Here is an 18,444-nt window from a genome sequence, read left to right on the forward strand (position 1 = left end):
TTTAATATGCAGTGACAGTTTAAACAAGCCATTGAGCATGAGCATCCCAGCCAGCCTGACATAACAACCTTGGCAATAGTTAGGGTTAGGACTATCTGTTAGTCTGATCATTGAAAGGTGGAGATTAGTGCTTAAGAAAATACTTATTTGTGCAATTTTTGCAATTCCATTTGGTCAATAAAGTGGTGCAGAAATGACACACTTCATCTTCAACATCATTAGTTATTTCAGTACTTATTCTTGTGTATTAAATTTCCAACCCTTTGAATGAAACGGCCAATTCTATTGTCGTGTCCCTGCGTCTGCTGGTTTGTATAACTGCTATGGTCATTCGTGGGCTGTCTTCTTAAAAAGACAGAATTCCTTGTTTTCTCGCTTACTTGACTCGGTACATAGGCAGGCTGGGCTGCTGTGGGACTCCTGCTTTCAAATGAGCAAAGCGGCTCAAATCTGCTATACAACCTGTTTACTGGTATTTGTTGCTTTGACACCAGATCCGATCTGGTTCGTGTCGAGTTTGTCTCCTCCTTCTGAGAAACGACCGTGGATTGCGCCTGTGTTTTGGAAGTCTCTGCATTTACAGGTGTGTGAGACGGATGAAGTTCTTCTGTGCTAAAGCGAGGCGCAGATGCCTCCCCCGCCAGGCCAGGAGAGTGATTTTCAGCTCCAGGGATCTTCCCATTAGCTCGCTTCAGTCTGCTGCTCTCAGTGGACTTGGTGGAATTGGCAGTGCTACCCTGGTGTTTCTTGCCTTGCACGGTGTCATCATAATCTGAGAGAATCGTATCTGTGCTGCTTCCCATTTTGAGACTTTCTGAGTTCTTTCCTTTTAGTGAGCTGTCCCCCTTTTGCGGGATGCTTAGAAGGGATTTAATTTTCTTGGTGCTCTTTTTCAAGAAGTGCTGCGATGATGTGCTGTTTGGTTTCGAAGGCTGACTGTCCTCCGTGTCCAGAAGCGTTTCTGACACAGTCCTCGAGGGAGGCTCTTGCCATATGTTTCCTGAGGTAGTTTTGCTCTCATCTGACCTTTTGAAATCGTGATGTGAGACGGACCTCTGGTCCTCTTTGAAATTTGGCTTGTACGCTCCATTTCTGGGATTCTCATTTGCAGACATGTTGCAGATTTTCTGTCTTCTAGGTAAAGATGCGTGCATGTAACTTGAGGGCTCTTTAAAGTCACTGTTATATGTATTGCACCTGGGATCGGCCAAGCTGTGCCTTTTGTAGCTGTCATCTTGCAGGTAGTCATGCTCGTTGTGTGCAAATCGATTTTTGGCTCTGTTTAAACTTGCATATATTGCATCCCTTCCGGAGCAATAGGTTTTGTTACTTCCTGAGTTTTCTACAATCTGTAAACTGCGCCTCTTTAGCATGTATTCATCGTGCTGTGCTGTCTGATTCCACTGAGTTGAGGAATACATCTGAGTGTTTGGCTGAATTCGTGCCGGATCTTGGTTGGAGGACGCTGAATTATTGGAGTAGCTGTTCGTCTCTGGTTGTTCCGGTATGGTGGACGTGAAAACAACGGATGACTTGATGCGAGAGTGTTGCGGAGGTGCCATTTTGTTCTCCTCAAATTGGTCGAGATAATCGCAGTTCTCATCGTAAGGTGAGTCGTTGCTGTTGTTGAGGTAAGACTCTATCCTCCATGTCCGAAGGAAGGACCTGGAAGTACTTGCTAAACTGGGCAGGTTTTGCCTGATGTTGAGAATTTGTTTGTCGTGGCCGTGATAAGACTGGCGCATGTTTGAGCCCCTGAGCATCGGGTTGATGACGTAACTTTCGTACTGGTTGTCCACGTTGTTGGAGAATCCGCCATAACGGTTGCTCTCTGCTGCCACGTTCCAATTACTAGAGCCATACTTAGGCAATTTTGGCAGATACACAGGCTCCTGCCGTTCTCCTGCGTAGCTGTGTCTTTTGTAAAACTCTGATGTGTCTTGAAGGAATCGAGCATGCGGTGTAACAAGTGGTCTTTCTTCAACCTCTCTCAGTGCAGAGATTCCTGATCTCCTTTCACAGGTTTGCCGGTAAACAGCATCAAGTGTGTGCCTTAAATGGTCTTTCCTTTCAAAGGGGTTGCTTGAATGATTCAGATATCCATCCATTTTGCCGTTAGGCTTCGTCTCACACTGGTTCACACTGGCAGTTTGAAACTGAGCTGGGACAGTTGATCGAGCGTACAACGTCCGAAATTCCTCATCGTAAGTCTCCACTAATTGGCCTGTTATAACCTGAACCATGCTGAGGTTGATCTTTTCATAAGACCACATGAAGCTGTCAAACAAGAAATGAACATAAACATAGATATTAAATGCTGGCCTAGCAACATGCAAATGTGTTGGAATGCAGTTTATCTTGGGTAAGTTTTAAATGACTGCAACCATTTGAAAAAATGCTTATGAAAGCCAGAAATTTGTGCACTGTTTGTTGACATAAGTTAAATGTTTTTGCAGTCCTTATATAAAGTGGCCCAGAGAAGTATATGAAGTATACAACACATTTACGAGAAGTATAAGACACATTTAATGCATTTTTAAGCATGAAGGGCTTTGGATTATAATGCAATAGCCATTTATTTTCATTTGAGCAAATCCCCTCACAAAATTGTACATATTGCAAAAAAATTAATAATTAAATAAAATAAAAATTAAAAAAAGAAATAAAAATGAATAATTACTATGATCATTAAATTAATTAAAAATAAAATAATAATAAAACAAATGCTGCCTCACCTGTATGATCCAAAAAATACTTGTTGGCAGTCAACAAGAAGAAATTTCTGCCCCATTCCTCCATGGAACTTTACCCCAGATTTGCAACAATATTCCTGGCCTTTCACTGTGCGTATCCTCATATTCTATAGCCAAGGGGGAAAAAAAGATAGACATAATTTAGCAAGAAAACAGGCAAATAAAAATATGCAAGTATGCATATATGGCATGCTGTCTGAGGGGAGGGCTCTGAGCTCAGAATTTAGCCTAAGCCCAGAGAACTCCCTCACTATGCCAAGCTGGGATAAGAATAGTTAGGAGGGAGGAGCTGGGGTGGAGGAGGGGTGCCATAAAAAGTTCAAGAGGCTGTATATGTACTATTATGTTAATTAAGTTGATTTTCTGAACATGCTGTTACTGTGCTAAATTGGTTGATTATCTGATCTGCTCCTCCCAAGCTTTGTTAATAAAACATAATTAAGTACCACAATGTCTCAGGCACGAGCCTGAATATAATTAAGACATTTGGTAACACTTAAGATTAGGGAACACGTATTCACTATTAACTAATATTGCTCTCAAAAGACTGCAAATTTTCTGCTCATTAACAGTTAGTAAGGTAGTTGTTAAGTTTATTATGGGGTGGATTACAGGATCTAGAATATCCAGAATATGCCATTAATATGTGCTTTGTAAGTACAAATAAGCAACTAGTTAAGAGTGAATACTGTTCCCTATAATCTAAAGTGTTACCAGAATTTAAATTCAATTTAAAATAGTTTTGTTCTGAGAGAGTTCTTAAAAAGTAGTAATGAATATATGATTGATTGCCCTAAATGAATATAATCGGTTATCTAAAAGTCTGATGCAATATAACTTCTGCCTCTGAGATCATTTTCTTTGTGACAAGTCTCTCTTACTATTGCTCCAACCACCTTTTTTCATTCTGGTTTGTAAGATGCACTTTTCATCCAATCAATTCCCAGTGAACAAAGTCCCAGCTATCATTTTTTCCTGCTGAATATCCTGTTTTAGTCAAACATATATTTGCTGTTACGTGTTGATTTGATGAGAAATTACACAGAGATATTGCTAAGTCTGTTTAGCAAAAACAAAATGAAAGGCAAACAAACCTCATTACTGCTTTGCAAACAAAGATAATGACAGTAAGTCTGTCTGGTGAGGCCAAGGGTCCTTTCTTATCACTACTGCTAAACTGACAAAGCTGTTAAAATTGATATGTACCATCTGTGTGCACCCAAACAACACTAGAGACGATGGGCATGTCTTGTGCAGCTGTAAAATGAAAGTTTCTTGTGTCCATGGTGAAAAAAGTTTTATTTAAAATAGTAAATCAACCATAGAACTTTCAGGATCTGCATCAGTTGTTGTTGCTATGCTGTGTAGTGGCATGTGAATATATTGAGTTCACAGACATTCAAAAAATGTCAGTAGCAGAAAAATACTCTGATGATGGCACTCTGATGAGGTGTGGTGAGAAAAAATCTTAACTGCAGCTTGTTTTTCATAAAATAATAGTATATACCCTCTGGGAAGAAGTGGGAGGGACAGTGTTTCCAGTTCATAGCTTCTTTATATGGCTCGTCATCAGTACATGAATATTTCCAGGTGTCTTCATATTTGACAAGAAAGTCCACGTGATTAATGATTAACTGATTTGCATACAAAGAACAAAGGCGGTAATTTTGATTTTTTTTTGTGGTTAAAAGCAGCTCTTTCATTTCCCTTGTCGCCCTGAACAAAGAACAAAAAGTTCTTTGAGACAAGAGCTCTGTAAAAGTAACAAGAGTAACAGCATGACAGTTTTGCAGATTGCTGTTGACGTTTTGTTTTTCTGGTTATACGCTCTGTCAGTCAAATTTTTACATTGACATCAACCCCAGCCATCAGCTAGAAGAATATAATGCAGACAAATGAGGAAATCTGGTCACGCACAGGAATCAAATATATGTGTCTAATAGCAAAACTTGCATGTGTTGCTCTTGACACCTGCATTCTGAAGCTCTTGAATCAACATGGTCACAGATATACAGTTGCTGTCCCCTGGGAAGGTCCTCCTCAAGAGCTTGAAAATCACAACTACATGATGTGTGTTCAAGTGATTTTGGTCAGTATAAAATCTGTTTCCCTCAGGAAGACAGAAAGCCTTTTTAGGATGGTTGTAGCAAATTTAGGTGTGCAATTGATGTTTTATTTATTCATTCATTCATTTATTTTATCATTTTCATTCTGCCACAGAGAACAGGGATGCTCGTCAAACGAGAGCAGCATCATACTGTGTCTCTCTTTCACTTGTGACTTGGAGGGAATGAGACACAGTTCATCTCAAATTCTCTTGGCTGCTTGGTTAATGTTGGAGTTTGAGATAAACTGTGTCTCGTTCCCTCAAAGTCACGAGTAAAAAAGCTGTGATGAAAACATGCTTGTGTGGGGAGACGTGTAAAAACTGAGCTTCATCTTATGACACTGTTCCTACCGTTACGTTTGCAGTCGCATCGTCTTCGACCTTTGATCCTTTGATTTGTTGCTTTTAGTGTGGTGTTCTGGTTAATGCACTTCCACAGTGAAAATAACTATGATTATTTAATAACTAAATAATCTATGGCTCTGTTTGAATTATTTTACAAAATTTAAGAAATGTTAATAAAATTAGCCTTCAATCATTGCAAGGAATGTGTGTTCATTTTACAAATGAAACTAAACTGCACAATGTTGGTCATTTATTAAATGGGTCATTGATTTCACCTTTTTAACTTTAGTAAGTGTGTAATGTGGCTGCAAAGTTATGACACTCAAAGTTTAAATTGTCTTTTACAGAATTCACATTGTATTGCCTACAACAAATGACTGGTATGGACTACAATGAGCTGCTTCCTGGGTCAATGACATCACAAACCCTACAATTTACATAAATCACACAAAAGAGGGGGTGGGGCCATGTTGGGTTGCTTTAAGCCTTCTACTCACTGCACAATTTTAGCAATCTTATAATTATAAATCACTCTGTGCAACATGGATCTAATAAACTTGTGCGATATGCATGTAATCATAGATATGTATACATAGATGCATCATTAGCGACTGTTTCTATGGGCCGCGATACATAAGCCATCCGCCATTTTGGAACGGTATGCGAAACATAGATCTGTATAGATTCCCCATGATTACCCATGATTCGCCCACTCCAAGCACGTAGATGCGTCCGCCATCTATGTATTCATATCTATGCTGAGAAACCTTGAGCGCAAGTTGATTGTGTGCATCTAAAACAGAAAGTTATACACATGTATAACTGCTAAAGCTGTTTTGGTTGTGTGTGTGTGGTATCAGGTATAATCTAAAAGCTTATTACCCAAATTCATTCTCTAGAGTCTGTTTTGCAAACAGACATAGCCTTACCATGGAAAGCTGTTAGTCTCTAGTGGTAATTTTTCTGTTTTAATTTAGCATTCAAATTCCTTCTCTAACCTTGACAAAAAATACATAGACTCAAGTGTCGCATCTTTATGGTGAGTGACATCAAAAAACCGTTCCAAGATGACGGCCGCATCTACGTGCCTGGAGCAGTCGAGTAGGGTGTCTATATATGTCTGTGCATGCAATACTGTATGATGATGACACCTCATGACACGTACAGTAGGCTATGATGCAAGTTACTATTGAAGAATAAAATGTCATTAGCAGCATTGGGGAAAGTTACTTTTAAAAGTAATGCACCACAATATTGCGCTACTCCCTAAAAAAGTAACTAATTACGTTACTTATTATTGAAAATAATGCGTTACGTTACTTTCGCGTTATATTTTTAAACATGAGCAGGGCTTGATTGTTTGTTTTTAATATAAGAAGTTCCATTCATAGCAAATGTAAAAGCCCTTTCACACCAAAGAGTGTAATGAATAAACTTCAGGCTGAAGGAAAAGTAAATTCATGTCTGTACAGTAGAACGCAGGAGAAGAAGGTTCAACACTCTTCAGCAATAAAAAAAACAATGAAACACAATTCTTGAAACAATGAAACACTAAATTTCTGATGCAGTAGCATCGTTGGCTTAAGGCAACACCAGAATCATAGCACTGGACCAAAACATAACTTAAAGGTGATTTGGAATAATTATCCATATCTATATTTTATGTATTTCATTTTATTTATTCTTTTTTGCATGTTTGTTTTCTAGCACACATAAGCAAAAAGGGTGTTAATATAGTAAATTATGCTGTTTTGGGATGGAGATCATTTTAATGACACATGACTTGAAGACAAAACACAGTAGAATGCGTGCACTTACCCTGAGTTTTTGGATTTGGACGTCTTGTTTTTCTATCATATTGAGAAAGCTTTTGAAGTGATTGTGGTCGAGGAGAATGTATACAGGAACACCTCTGACTGAGGCATCTACCACTTCTTTAAAGATGTCCACGTCGGTGAAAACATCCATTGCGATTGCTATGACCTGTATAGACAGAAAAATGAAAACATAATAGAAATGTCAGCCTCAGAGGATTTTTGTATGTTCGCTTTCAGAACAGGCAGTCTATGATTTTCTCTTAAATCAATGACATCCCTGTCAGTTACACTAAGCTGCGAACCAGAGGTGTCAGCCCAGAAGCTGCTTCAGTTTATTAAAACGGCACCCTTTGTTTTTTCTGCGTATTCAGAAAAAACACATCTAGGCCGATTTCAATCATTTGAAAGGTGGCTTTCATGAAACCGATAGGGGATGACATGTATTTTCTTGGGCCTTTTGCCTAATATTAAACAGAAAGAAGTCAGGGGAGAAGATTGTACGGTTTGTACTTTATTATTAAAATACTTAGTCCTAGCATATGTCTTTCAAGAAGACCGGCATTCCTTAATTCAAGCCTTGACATGTTTAAGATGTTGCGTTAACGCTGAATGACAATTAATCTTAGCGTAAGTCGTATCTCGCCACACCCTGGACAACATGTACTGATTAACAAATGATTAAAACTACAGAATTTGATGGGACCTTGTCAGTATGAACAGTTGTACAGCATATAATATTGACTGACTTTTACAGTTTTGTATTTCAAATAAAGCAATGAGAGATTTTAACCATGACTAAGGTACCACTCAAAAATGCACAACAGCAATATGAAAAAAGATGCTTCATAAAATAAAGCTTGAAAATAAGCAAGCCTTCAATTATGCTTGCTTAGCTCATCACCTCCGTTCATGCTCACATTTTTAAACCGAGTATATCTTGTTTACTTAGACATAATAATAACCCATGTGTTTTCCTGCATGCTGTACTTTTCATTTATCGCTCACAGAGAGCGTCCTCATGCATTCTTATTCAAAGTGTCTCTTCTCTCAATACTGAACAGGCTTCATTACTGTCAGGCAGAATCAAAGTTAATAATATATTTTTACTGCTTTTAAGATTCCTTTGTTCTGAAAACACAAGGACAAGTAAACCATATGCTGCACTCGGAAATACAAGTAAATGCTTATAATGCCAATTATAAGAAAAATAAAACTTTTCTCACACCTGCTTCCACTCTTTTATGCAAAAGCTCATCAACACATCTACAAATAAAAACGAAAGTAAAATACCATATTACATTGTGCGTTCTATTGTCTACATGAATGAAACCGCCTTCAGATTCATTGAATCTTGGCTTGGCAGAGGCTAGAATATCAGTTGATATCATTTGGCACCCTAGATGAGAATCCTCCCCCCAAACACCCCTGACAAGGTACTGTATACATTGCTCAAGTGTTTCATCGCTGTGAGTCGACTCTAGGGAGCACATGTAATCAGAGCGCCAGAGCCACACGAGATGCAGTTCATTCAGCACACTGAGATTGGTTTGGTAAATCCACGGCCTCGTGAGATGCTGTCCTAGGTGGTCACCTAATGGGTCTGACTCTGCTCTGCACAGGGGGTGGGGGGATAACTGAAAAGTGATCCATGATCTATTAAGATTTTTGTTCACATGCAAATTGTCATGCTTCTTGCACTGAAAATGGAAACCAAATATGTGACTGTGGACCACAAAACCAGTCATAAGGGTCAATTTCTGAAATTGAGATGTGATGCATAGTTTGTTGTGATAGGAAAATATTTGGCCGAGACAACTATTTGAAAAACTATTGAGAAAATCTCCTTTAAAGTTGTCCAAATGAAGTTCTTAGCAATGCATATTACTAATCAAAAATTAAGTTTTGATATATTTACAGTAGGAAATGTACAAAATATCTTCATGGAACATGATTTTTGGCATAAAAAAAATTATAATTTTGACCCATACAATGTATTTTTGGCTATTGCTACAAATATACCCCAGCGACTTAAGACTAGTTTTGTGGTCCAGTGTCACATATTAGCATCACTGAATCATACCAACAAATCTATATGTTAAAGGTAGCAACAGCTCTTTAAGTTAACAACTGTAGGCTGCCTCTTTTTACAGTGTGTGAAGGCAATTATGATTTTCTCTGAGCATCATCACACAACAAATAACAGTGATGACAAAAATAACAGCCAAATTGTTATAAAATAAACAACACCTCACAGGTTTCATAATTCACAGTATCACCACATTATGAATTAATAACTTTAATTTATTAACAAATTATTAATTTATAATGCATTATACTACTATATGGCACATTTCCAACCTTAAACAGATACATACTGTATACTAGCAAATCTGAACAGCTTGATTGTTTATATTATTGTAAACTGTAAACAATATTATCAGCCAGCCAGCTATATAATGAAATTTACTGTAGATGTATAGTACATCCAGCTTTACCTGAATGCATACTCACATAGTGCAGTATATACTATATAGCAAATTTATGCTGCTTGATTGATATATGTATATGTAACTTTACATGAGTATAGTCATGTAGGATGATATATGCTATATAGCAAATCTCAACAGTGTGATTGCTTGTATTGTTGCAAAATGTAAATATATATTATTATCGCTCAGCTCTAATCAGTTAAATATGACTATATTAAAATTGTATAAGATTTAACATCACATGATGATGCATGAATGCTGTAATGCATGCTTATAATTCTGAAATTTAAAAAAAAAAAATGTTTTTTCAGAAAACTGGGATTTGGGAGAAATCGGTAATTTAGTTTTTGCATTGTTATGTAGACTGTATATTATGATGTGATAGTAAGTAATGATTCACATATATGTATTCATTAAGAAACCTTTCTTTTAATAAAACCTTTATTTTCTCCACCTACATATGGATTGGGAAGAAACATAAAGTCTGGATTCCGCTGTGACTTCCATTATATAAGCATTATATAATTCCATTATACTTATATACTTATTCCATTATACTTATCCATTTTTACTTATAAAGTTTGGCCAATGGTGAATTGTTAAATGAGCCAGGGCTTTAACCATCTCTCATTATCAAAACACAAAGAAGTTTGCATTGCTCAGAAAGGAGGCATTGCTTTCTCACTTATTACTAATACAGACAGCTCCACACCCCAGAAGCAAGGCTTTCCTTGCATGACAAAATGTTGTTGTTTTTTTCTTTCTTTTTTATGCGGTAAAGCTCGCTTCTCATAGGCACACCTAGATATTTCTGGCACTCCTGTCTCATCAACTGCGAAGGGAGGGATCATTTCAGCATTGCACATTGCACAACTAGTTCCATTGTTTGCTGTGTGTTTGTTCAGCACAGTTTAGCTGCCACTGTTGCTGGGGAGAGACTGCTGTAATCTGTACATGACTGATGCCTGAGGGAGAAAGTGATGTACCTGGCCTTATCACATCTTTAGCAAGAGTTCAAGACAGCACAACTGTGGGGCTGCTTTCAAAAGCTGCGATTTAAAGGAAATCAATTTATAGCCTCTTCTGTGATTATGAGGGACTCGTGGGGTGAACAGTCAGGGCAGTGAAAATGGTTGGCACTTTTCCTATACACCTGTAACAATGCAACGATTCATTGCTCTGACAGACAGCGATGCTGCTCTCAACAGTGCCTTGTACCAAAAACTTACACAAGATTATGGACACCTACTCATTAAAATTATTCAGACACAGAAAGAAAAAAAATCAAACATTCACCACATTGGCAAATTATATTTCAGAGGCAGTTTAAGGGTTTAATTCTGATGCCAAATTCCAAAAGAAAGAAACAATAAATTGTATTTTCCTTTCATTTTAATGGCAATTAAGTGCATAAAAAATAATAATGAATACAAAATCATTGGCTCTTTTTTTTCCCTGTTCTACATGTGCGTACTATAAGTAGCAACTATAGTAATTGCATTAAATAATCAGTTAAGTCTGTATAGTTTATTTATATTACTTAGAACTTTATTTGGTAACTGCACTGGACTGTAACCAAAAAAAATCTAATTTGCATTATCCTAAAGTTGGCATGAAATGAAAATATACTCTATTTTCTAAATTCATAATATTGATCTCTATGAATTCATCCATGCGTAGGTTTCCTTTTTTTTTTTTTGGCCTTGTAATTTTGTTTCAAAATGTCATAACTGAACCCTCCGGTGAAACCAACAGATTCTCTCTGGTAACAGATGAAGGACTTCTCCATTCATTTAGCCTACTTAAACCCCGCCCCTTTCTTACAACTGACTGCTAGCTCACATTCAGTCATTCTGCCTCCATCCAATCAACAGCAGGTTAGAGAACAATGAGACTTTAATGAGAAAATAGATGTTATGGTATTTAATTTAGAAAATGTTTAGCTATCATTGAAAAATCAATAATGGGAATATACTTTATTGTTAAGAAAATAATGTCACATTGAACTAAAGATAATTTATTATTTTTATTTTTATTTTGGAGTGAAATCTAAGTCGACCATATTTTCTTTCGCTCACTAACAATTACATAGCAGTGCTGGGCGCAAAGACAACATTCAATTTAGAGGCAATTAACTGAATGTAAGGCTTTAATTCCACAATGTCTGGTGTGTCAAACCTTAGCTAAATGTATCAAATTGAAGACACACAAAATTATAAAAATGGATGCAAAACACAGATTTTATTTCAGCCTTAGAGTGTACTCTGAGAGCCCCTATGATGTTTCTATGTGGTGTGCTAATATAATTTATTTAGAAAGGCATGTCTTTTGGGGGAAATTGTCTCTTTACTCTAAAGGTAGAAGCTGTCTGCAAGGCTGAACACTGCGAAAAGCATGTCTATATGATAGGCGATTCCAGTGAAGATCAAAGACAAACTCTGTATCTCTACAAAGATCTCTCCTCATATAGCCTTGATCTGTTACTATTTGACCCTAAGGTCAAAAACAGCAAGCTACAACAAAAACTCTCTCTAGAAGATGCCCAGAAAATACCTTTTCAGAGGCACTGACCTTATTTGAATAAAACAGTTTATTCACATTATATGAAAAAACATTAGTTTTTTTTTTTTTTTTATTAGCCATTTTGTTAGTTACCTTTTGTTTCTTTTCTTTAAAAACAAAAACAAAAAAAAAATACATAAACATTAATTTCAATCAAAAAATTATTTTAAAACCATGAAAAAGGCAAAAAGTGCGTACTTGAATCAATTACTCATTCCATGAAGCTTTTGCAGATGACGAAGCACAAGTGAATAAGTGAATCAATAACAAACATGGATACAAATACAACTATGACTTGTAGTGTAGTGGTTCACTGGAATTTGGAAAATAAACACCGACTTGTGGCTTCCTCAGAAGCACATTTCATTGCTTAAGCTTTGGAGCTTATGGTGGGCTTTTAACATTATTGCTCAAAATCAATTAATCCGTGTAGAAAATGAATGAGACATGCAAAATCTGACTGTGCACTCTATTAGCCTTTCAGACTTTCAAAGATTTGCTCATTTATTTCACGTTCAACACGGTGACAGTGAAACTACACTGTAAAAAGTGATAAGTTGACTTAACTTAAAAAAAATGAGGAAACCCCTTGCCTTAAAATTATCAAGTAAATAATCATTTCAAAAAATAAGTTAAGTGTACCTGACAATTCACTTAACTTATTTTTTTTATTTATTATTTACTTGATAATTTTAAGGCAAGGGGTTTCCTCATTTTTTTTAAGTTAAGTCAACTTATCACTTTTTACAGTGCATGATGCATGGATCACCCCCTGTGGGTTTTGAACCCACAGCCTTTTAATTGCCAACCAGATCTGATACCACTAGGTTACAAGCTCAGCTTTGATTCTAGGACATTTTTGAGCTATGTGTATGTGTTTCTTAACTCTGAGCGCAGTTCAAAACACATAATCTACAGAAGGACTGGTTTCAAAGAGGCGTTTATTTACACCCATTTCAGCATGCTGCTTTATCAACATTACCTGCCTGGCATCCTGTATTTTTTTGCGGATCACTTCCTTGATAGTGGGGCTGTTTTGCCTCGGCGGGTGCAACAGCAGGTCTATGTTGGTCGGGAGCCTTCTGAGCGGGACGTCTGGCCAGCCTAAATCCAGGTTTGGCGGGTCAGTGTCCGAGTGAGTGGGCCAGTATGTGCCTGTGGAGGACGTATCGTCCTGCGGACAGTCCACTTCCTCAGTGTGGTTGCTGGTGGGGGGCTGCACAGCGCTCTCTGTAATATGGTTGATTTCCTCCTCAGAGAGGAAACAGCATATGCCTTCCTCTTTGACGAAATTTCGATAAGAAGCTTCCCCCTCTTTAACCAGGCAGTCGATGGCTAACCGATATGCTTCCTTGTAATGCGGCTGTATGTAATCTTCTGCCTTGAACTCTCCCTTTGAGGAGGAACGCAGTGACAAATCAGATTCCATCACGGTGTCGAGCTGGATTCCTCAAAACACTGTACAGCCTTTGCCACCTAAGAAACAACACACATGATGTTTAGCAATCCTGTACATCAACAATATTCTGTAACAACTCACTTAGATACATGCATAATAGCATCTTGCATGCATTTCAGTTTTGGTTCGGTAACACTTTATTCTGATGGTCCCTTTTGAGCATTCTGTTGACAATAAGCAACTTTGCACCTACAAGTCAACTAACTCACATTAAAGTGTAAGTAGACTATCTGATTAATATCTGCTAACTCTCAGATTCTGACTATAAGTAACTTTGCAAGAACATGTCAACTTATTCTAATGAGAGTTAGTAGATACAGTATGTAGGTGCAAACAGAATGTATTAAAGGGACCATTAAAATAAAGTGAAACTGTTGCTTCTTCTTGGCTATTAAGGCCGTGTTTTCCAAGCTTTACACAATTCTTGCTTATTGGTTTCAGCCACTTATGCAAAATGTTTCCAATAAGACCCTCAAAGAACAGCTGTCACTGGCTTCTAGACAAAAGTATAGTATTCTACAAAACCACTCAGAAAAACATGTTACACATTGAAAAACATGCTTGTTTGTACATGTTACTTCCCCACACTCATTTGGTCTGGAATGATGGATCTCATGCATCAGTACCATCACTCTGAACTTACTTTTTTATGATGTGTCTTTAAAGACATAATGTCCTGGACCCTAGACACATTTTTGTCAAGTAAATCCTACCTCCCATCAACACCGCCAACCAGCAACAGAAAGTAGTTAAATCATGCCTGTGAATATTAGACATTTAGACTGGATCCAAATGTTCCCTACCCAAAGTTCATTTTTCATTAGGAAATATGTCTATATGATTACTTGTCAAGCCATCACATCTGGATGTTAATACTATATATATATATATATATATATATATATATATAATATACACACACACACACACACACACACACACAAACACACACACTCTCACACAGCGGGTCAAAGATACATATTGAACACATCAGCATTTTTCCCAGTAAAATTTTTACCAGATGTCAGTAACCACAGAATTAATCCATACATACAAATAAAACAAAACAAATCATTTCAGAAATTAAGTTATGTGTAATAAAATGGAAAGACACAGGGAAAAAGTATTGAACTACTGAAATGTATTTAATACTTTGTACAAAAGCCTTTGTTGGTAATGACAGCTTCAAGACTAGTGGCATGCATTGCTCAGGTGTGATTTTGGGCCATTCTCCAAATCTTGAAGGGTATGTGAGCCTCTTCTATGAACTCTGATCTTTAGTTCTTATTTCCTATTGGATTCAAGTCAGGTGATTTTGCTGGTCATTCATATCAGGTGATTTGCTGGTCATTTGTGTTCTTTTTCTGAAACCAATCAAAAGTTTCCTTGGCTGTATTTGGGATCCTAGTCTTGCTGAAATGTCCACCTTTCTTTCATTTTCATCATCCTGGTACTGTAGGTGTTGGGACTGAAGCAGTTAATATTAATTTCCACTGACAAGGGGCAGGATTGCTTTCTAATTACTAATAGATTTCTGCTGGTGTCTTGGCTTTCCATGCCTTTTTGCACATCCCTTCCTTCATGTGTTCAGTACTTTTTCCCTGTGTCATTACATTTTATTACACATAACAATTTCTGAACATATTTGTTTTGTTTTATTTGTATATATGGATTACTTGAGTTGTTACCAACATCTGGTGAAAATTTCAAGTCAACAGCACCTTTAGAAATATATTTACTGAGAAAAATGGTGACGTGTTCAATACTTATTTTACTCGCTGTATATATATATATATATATATATATATATATATATATATATATATATATATATATATATAGTATTTGGTTGGTATTACTATTATTACTAATAAGTTATTACTAATATTAAGTATAAGTTATTACTAATATTAAGTTTGATAGGTTTTTTTATTTTTACTTATTTACTTTTTTTACTTTTACTAATCTTTGATAAGTTTTATTATTATTATTATTATTATTAAAAACTGTTGCATTGCCTGGCACAGCTGGTTTTGTGATCTCAACATGGTGGCACCCACAAGGTACCCGCTGCATATAGAATAAAAGAGTTTGTATTAGGTGATTGAATGACATCTCATGTAAGTCTACATCATTCTAAATCGATCTGTCAAGTACTGTGTTACGTATAATATTTTTTTTCCAATGAGAGCACATTTAAAACACTGGGCAACAGCAGTGAGCAAACTCTCCAGATGTAACATGTTCTGCTGCTGATGAAACTGAGTGACTCACTGTTCTTATAACGAAGAAACTACCCTGTAATTATTTTCCTTCGTGAAAAAAGTTTGACGTTATTGCCTTGTGCTGCTTTGTTATTGAGTCAGGCCCAACAACGAGAACATTCCATTTCCATCTTAATAATGTTTTCTGTGTGCAGGACAGTTAGTTTAGTTAGCTGACACTCACTAAATGTTGCCCACTAAGTAAGTCTATAAGCCCTGAAGAAAAATAAAGTTATCCCAATCATTTCAATAGTTGCAGAACCCTTCAAGCCTGCTAATGACCACTTAGACACAACTGTTTGAATAAGTTGCATAAGCTGTAACTGTCACTTTAACAGCTAGTCAGTGGGGGAAAAAAGTCAACAGCAAAACATCTACTGTAATGTAATGAAATATTTACAATTCAGGCTTTCCAAAAAAAAAAAAATAATAATAATAATAATAATAATAATATAAATAAATAAATAGGTTAAGCACATTAAGCATTAAAAGTCCTTTATAATGATGTGTGGTTTGTCAGAATTAAGGATTTGATAGTATATTGTGGAGTAAATATTCAAATCAATCAATCAATTAGTGCATAGTTCTTCAGAAACAGCCAGGTCATTCATTTGGAAATTTGCTCTTTCTGTTTGCTGATTGCAGAACAGTTAGTTATAAATGGCATATCTACAAGTTAAGAAGTACAGGTCAACAAAACAGTAACATATGCATTCAGATGAAAACCACACACTAGAAAACCTTGATGCCATTAAATTAAGGCTATTTCCCAGAATCCATCAAGGTTCATCATATTTCAAAGTCATTCCATCAGGCATAATTCATTCATTCAACTTGACTTGACTTGATCGGCAGGTGCGGAGATCTCCAGAGGCCTAAAGCATTCACAAGGGGTTGGCATTCAAGACTTAAAGTCATTCGGAGCCCCACCTGCTCTGACACGCTGACTGAATAACAAAGGCAGTTTTAGTCAACCCAAACTAAATGCTGGGTGTTAAACAACTCATTCTGTAGTTCTGTGAGAGAAATTTGGGTAACACTTTAGGACAGGGAACACTTAGGCTATTTGCTATTAACTATGACTTTTCCCTCAATAAATTCCTAATTTGCTGCTTATTAACAGTTAGTAAGGTAGTTGTTAAGTTTAGGTGTTGGGTAGGATTAGGGATGTAGAATAAGGCATTGATATGTGCTTAATTAATATTAATAAATGGCTAATATTCTAGTAATATGCATGCTAATAAGCAACTAATTAAGAGACCCTAAAATTAAGTGTTACCGAAATGTGTTACTACAATAACAATATTTTTTATTGCTGTAGGATTTTGCTGATTTATATATTTAAAAGATCTTGAAAATGTATTTTGCTTGCAAAAGCACAGTTTCCCTAAACACTTCATTCAGAAATAAAATGAGGAAAAAAGCTAATTTTGAGAGTTTCCAAGCAACTTTTCAAATATGTTCATCTTAGAGATCATAAGACATCAGCACATTCCAAAGATAAACCTAGAACTAAAATCCATGTGAGAACCCTATTTAGTTCATTGTACACTTTCTCAGAAGTAGTCCGTCACAGTGTCATGCACTAATATTGTGAAACGTATATCTTTCAATATGCAAAATCAATACAGGCAGACATATTGCGAAGTAACCTGTCATCTGTACTCTGCAGCTTTCTTTCACTGGCTTCAAACAATTCAGTACTTTAGTAACACTGAGCATGACATTTAAGGCTTTGCCATTTGTAAAAAGTTACTTACTTAAGAGGAAATCATCATGCTGTGTCTCTTAGCATTCTTATCCAGTGTTGTACCAGTAGAGATGAGGTATGTCACAAGCTAAAGGAGATTTGTTAGTAGTCTCTGAAAAAAAAAACCTGAATGTGTCTGAACAGGAGAAGTGCTGAGAACCTGGTGAAGGGTGGGGACTCAAGTTTTCACATGCAAATAATGAGAGGCAGTAAACCTGTCTGACATACCGAAGACACGCCTCTTCCCCTCTATCTCTCGTTCTGTGCCTCTATCCTTCAAAGAGTTCATAGTTCACTGAGATAAAGTTGACAGTTTCTATTTCTGACACAGTCTATCGTCTTCTCACTGACAGAAGAGATGTTTTGTAAATGTGACACGTACAATGTTTCAGTGACTTCTTTCTTGTTGCACTAAATCAAGTCCTTCACAGCGTGTAGGAAGGCAAAGCATGCTAATGTTGGTCTTTTTTTATGAATGAATTCATTTATATTTTAAGGCATGCTTTGATCTATCAAAACACTCCTGACGCTATCTACGCACTGTCTTCAAATTTCCAGACCTCCAAAGATCAAGGAGACTGTCAAGAAGATTCTGGGACGTATGCGCTTGCCATAAAGGATCGCATCTCGACTTCAGTGGGGTACGCTGCTTATTCCACAGTCCTTTGTGTGGAAGGAACACAGGGAGTTTTCCTGTGGGTGGTTTTGTCAGTTTACCCCCATACATGCGCTTTTGAAAAGCGAGCATTACATAATCCTTGTCATTGCGATGATTCATTTGCAGGACTGAGAATTGAGAAGCATTTCATTTCAGAAGAAAACTGAAGGATTTCCATGAAGCTTTGTTCAGTTTTCGATGTGGACAGAACCTATAGTACTCTGACGGTGTTTCATGTGT

At 36.8% G+C, this 18,444-nt stretch overlaps 1 protein-coding gene across 1 annotated transcript; it reads right to left on the bottom strand.

Moving 5' to 3' along the window:
* Positions 1 to 227: 227 nt before the first annotated feature.
* On the bottom strand, positions 228 to 17,680 carry LOC306883966 (protein FAM83B-like; the record flags this gene model as incomplete). Its single annotated transcript, XM_079439519.1, has 5 exons — positions 17,557 to 17,680; positions 13,056 to 13,549; positions 7,024 to 7,188; positions 2,736 to 2,860; positions 228 to 2,277 (listed from the first exon to the last, which is right to left on the bottom strand). Exons 2-5 carry the CDS (start codon positions 13,500 to 13,502, stop codon positions 228 to 230), a joined length of 2,787 nt encoding a protein of 928 aa, XP_079295645.1. The 5' UTR covers positions 13,503 to 13,549; positions 17,557 to 17,680.
* Between the last annotated feature and the right edge of the window lie 764 nt (positions 17,681 to 18,444).

Source organism: Barbus barbus (assembly GCF_936440315.1).
Source record: "Barbus barbus genome assembly, chromosome: 18".
Lineage (NCBI taxonomy): Eukaryota > Metazoa > Chordata > Actinopteri > Cypriniformes > Cyprinidae > Barbus > Barbus barbus.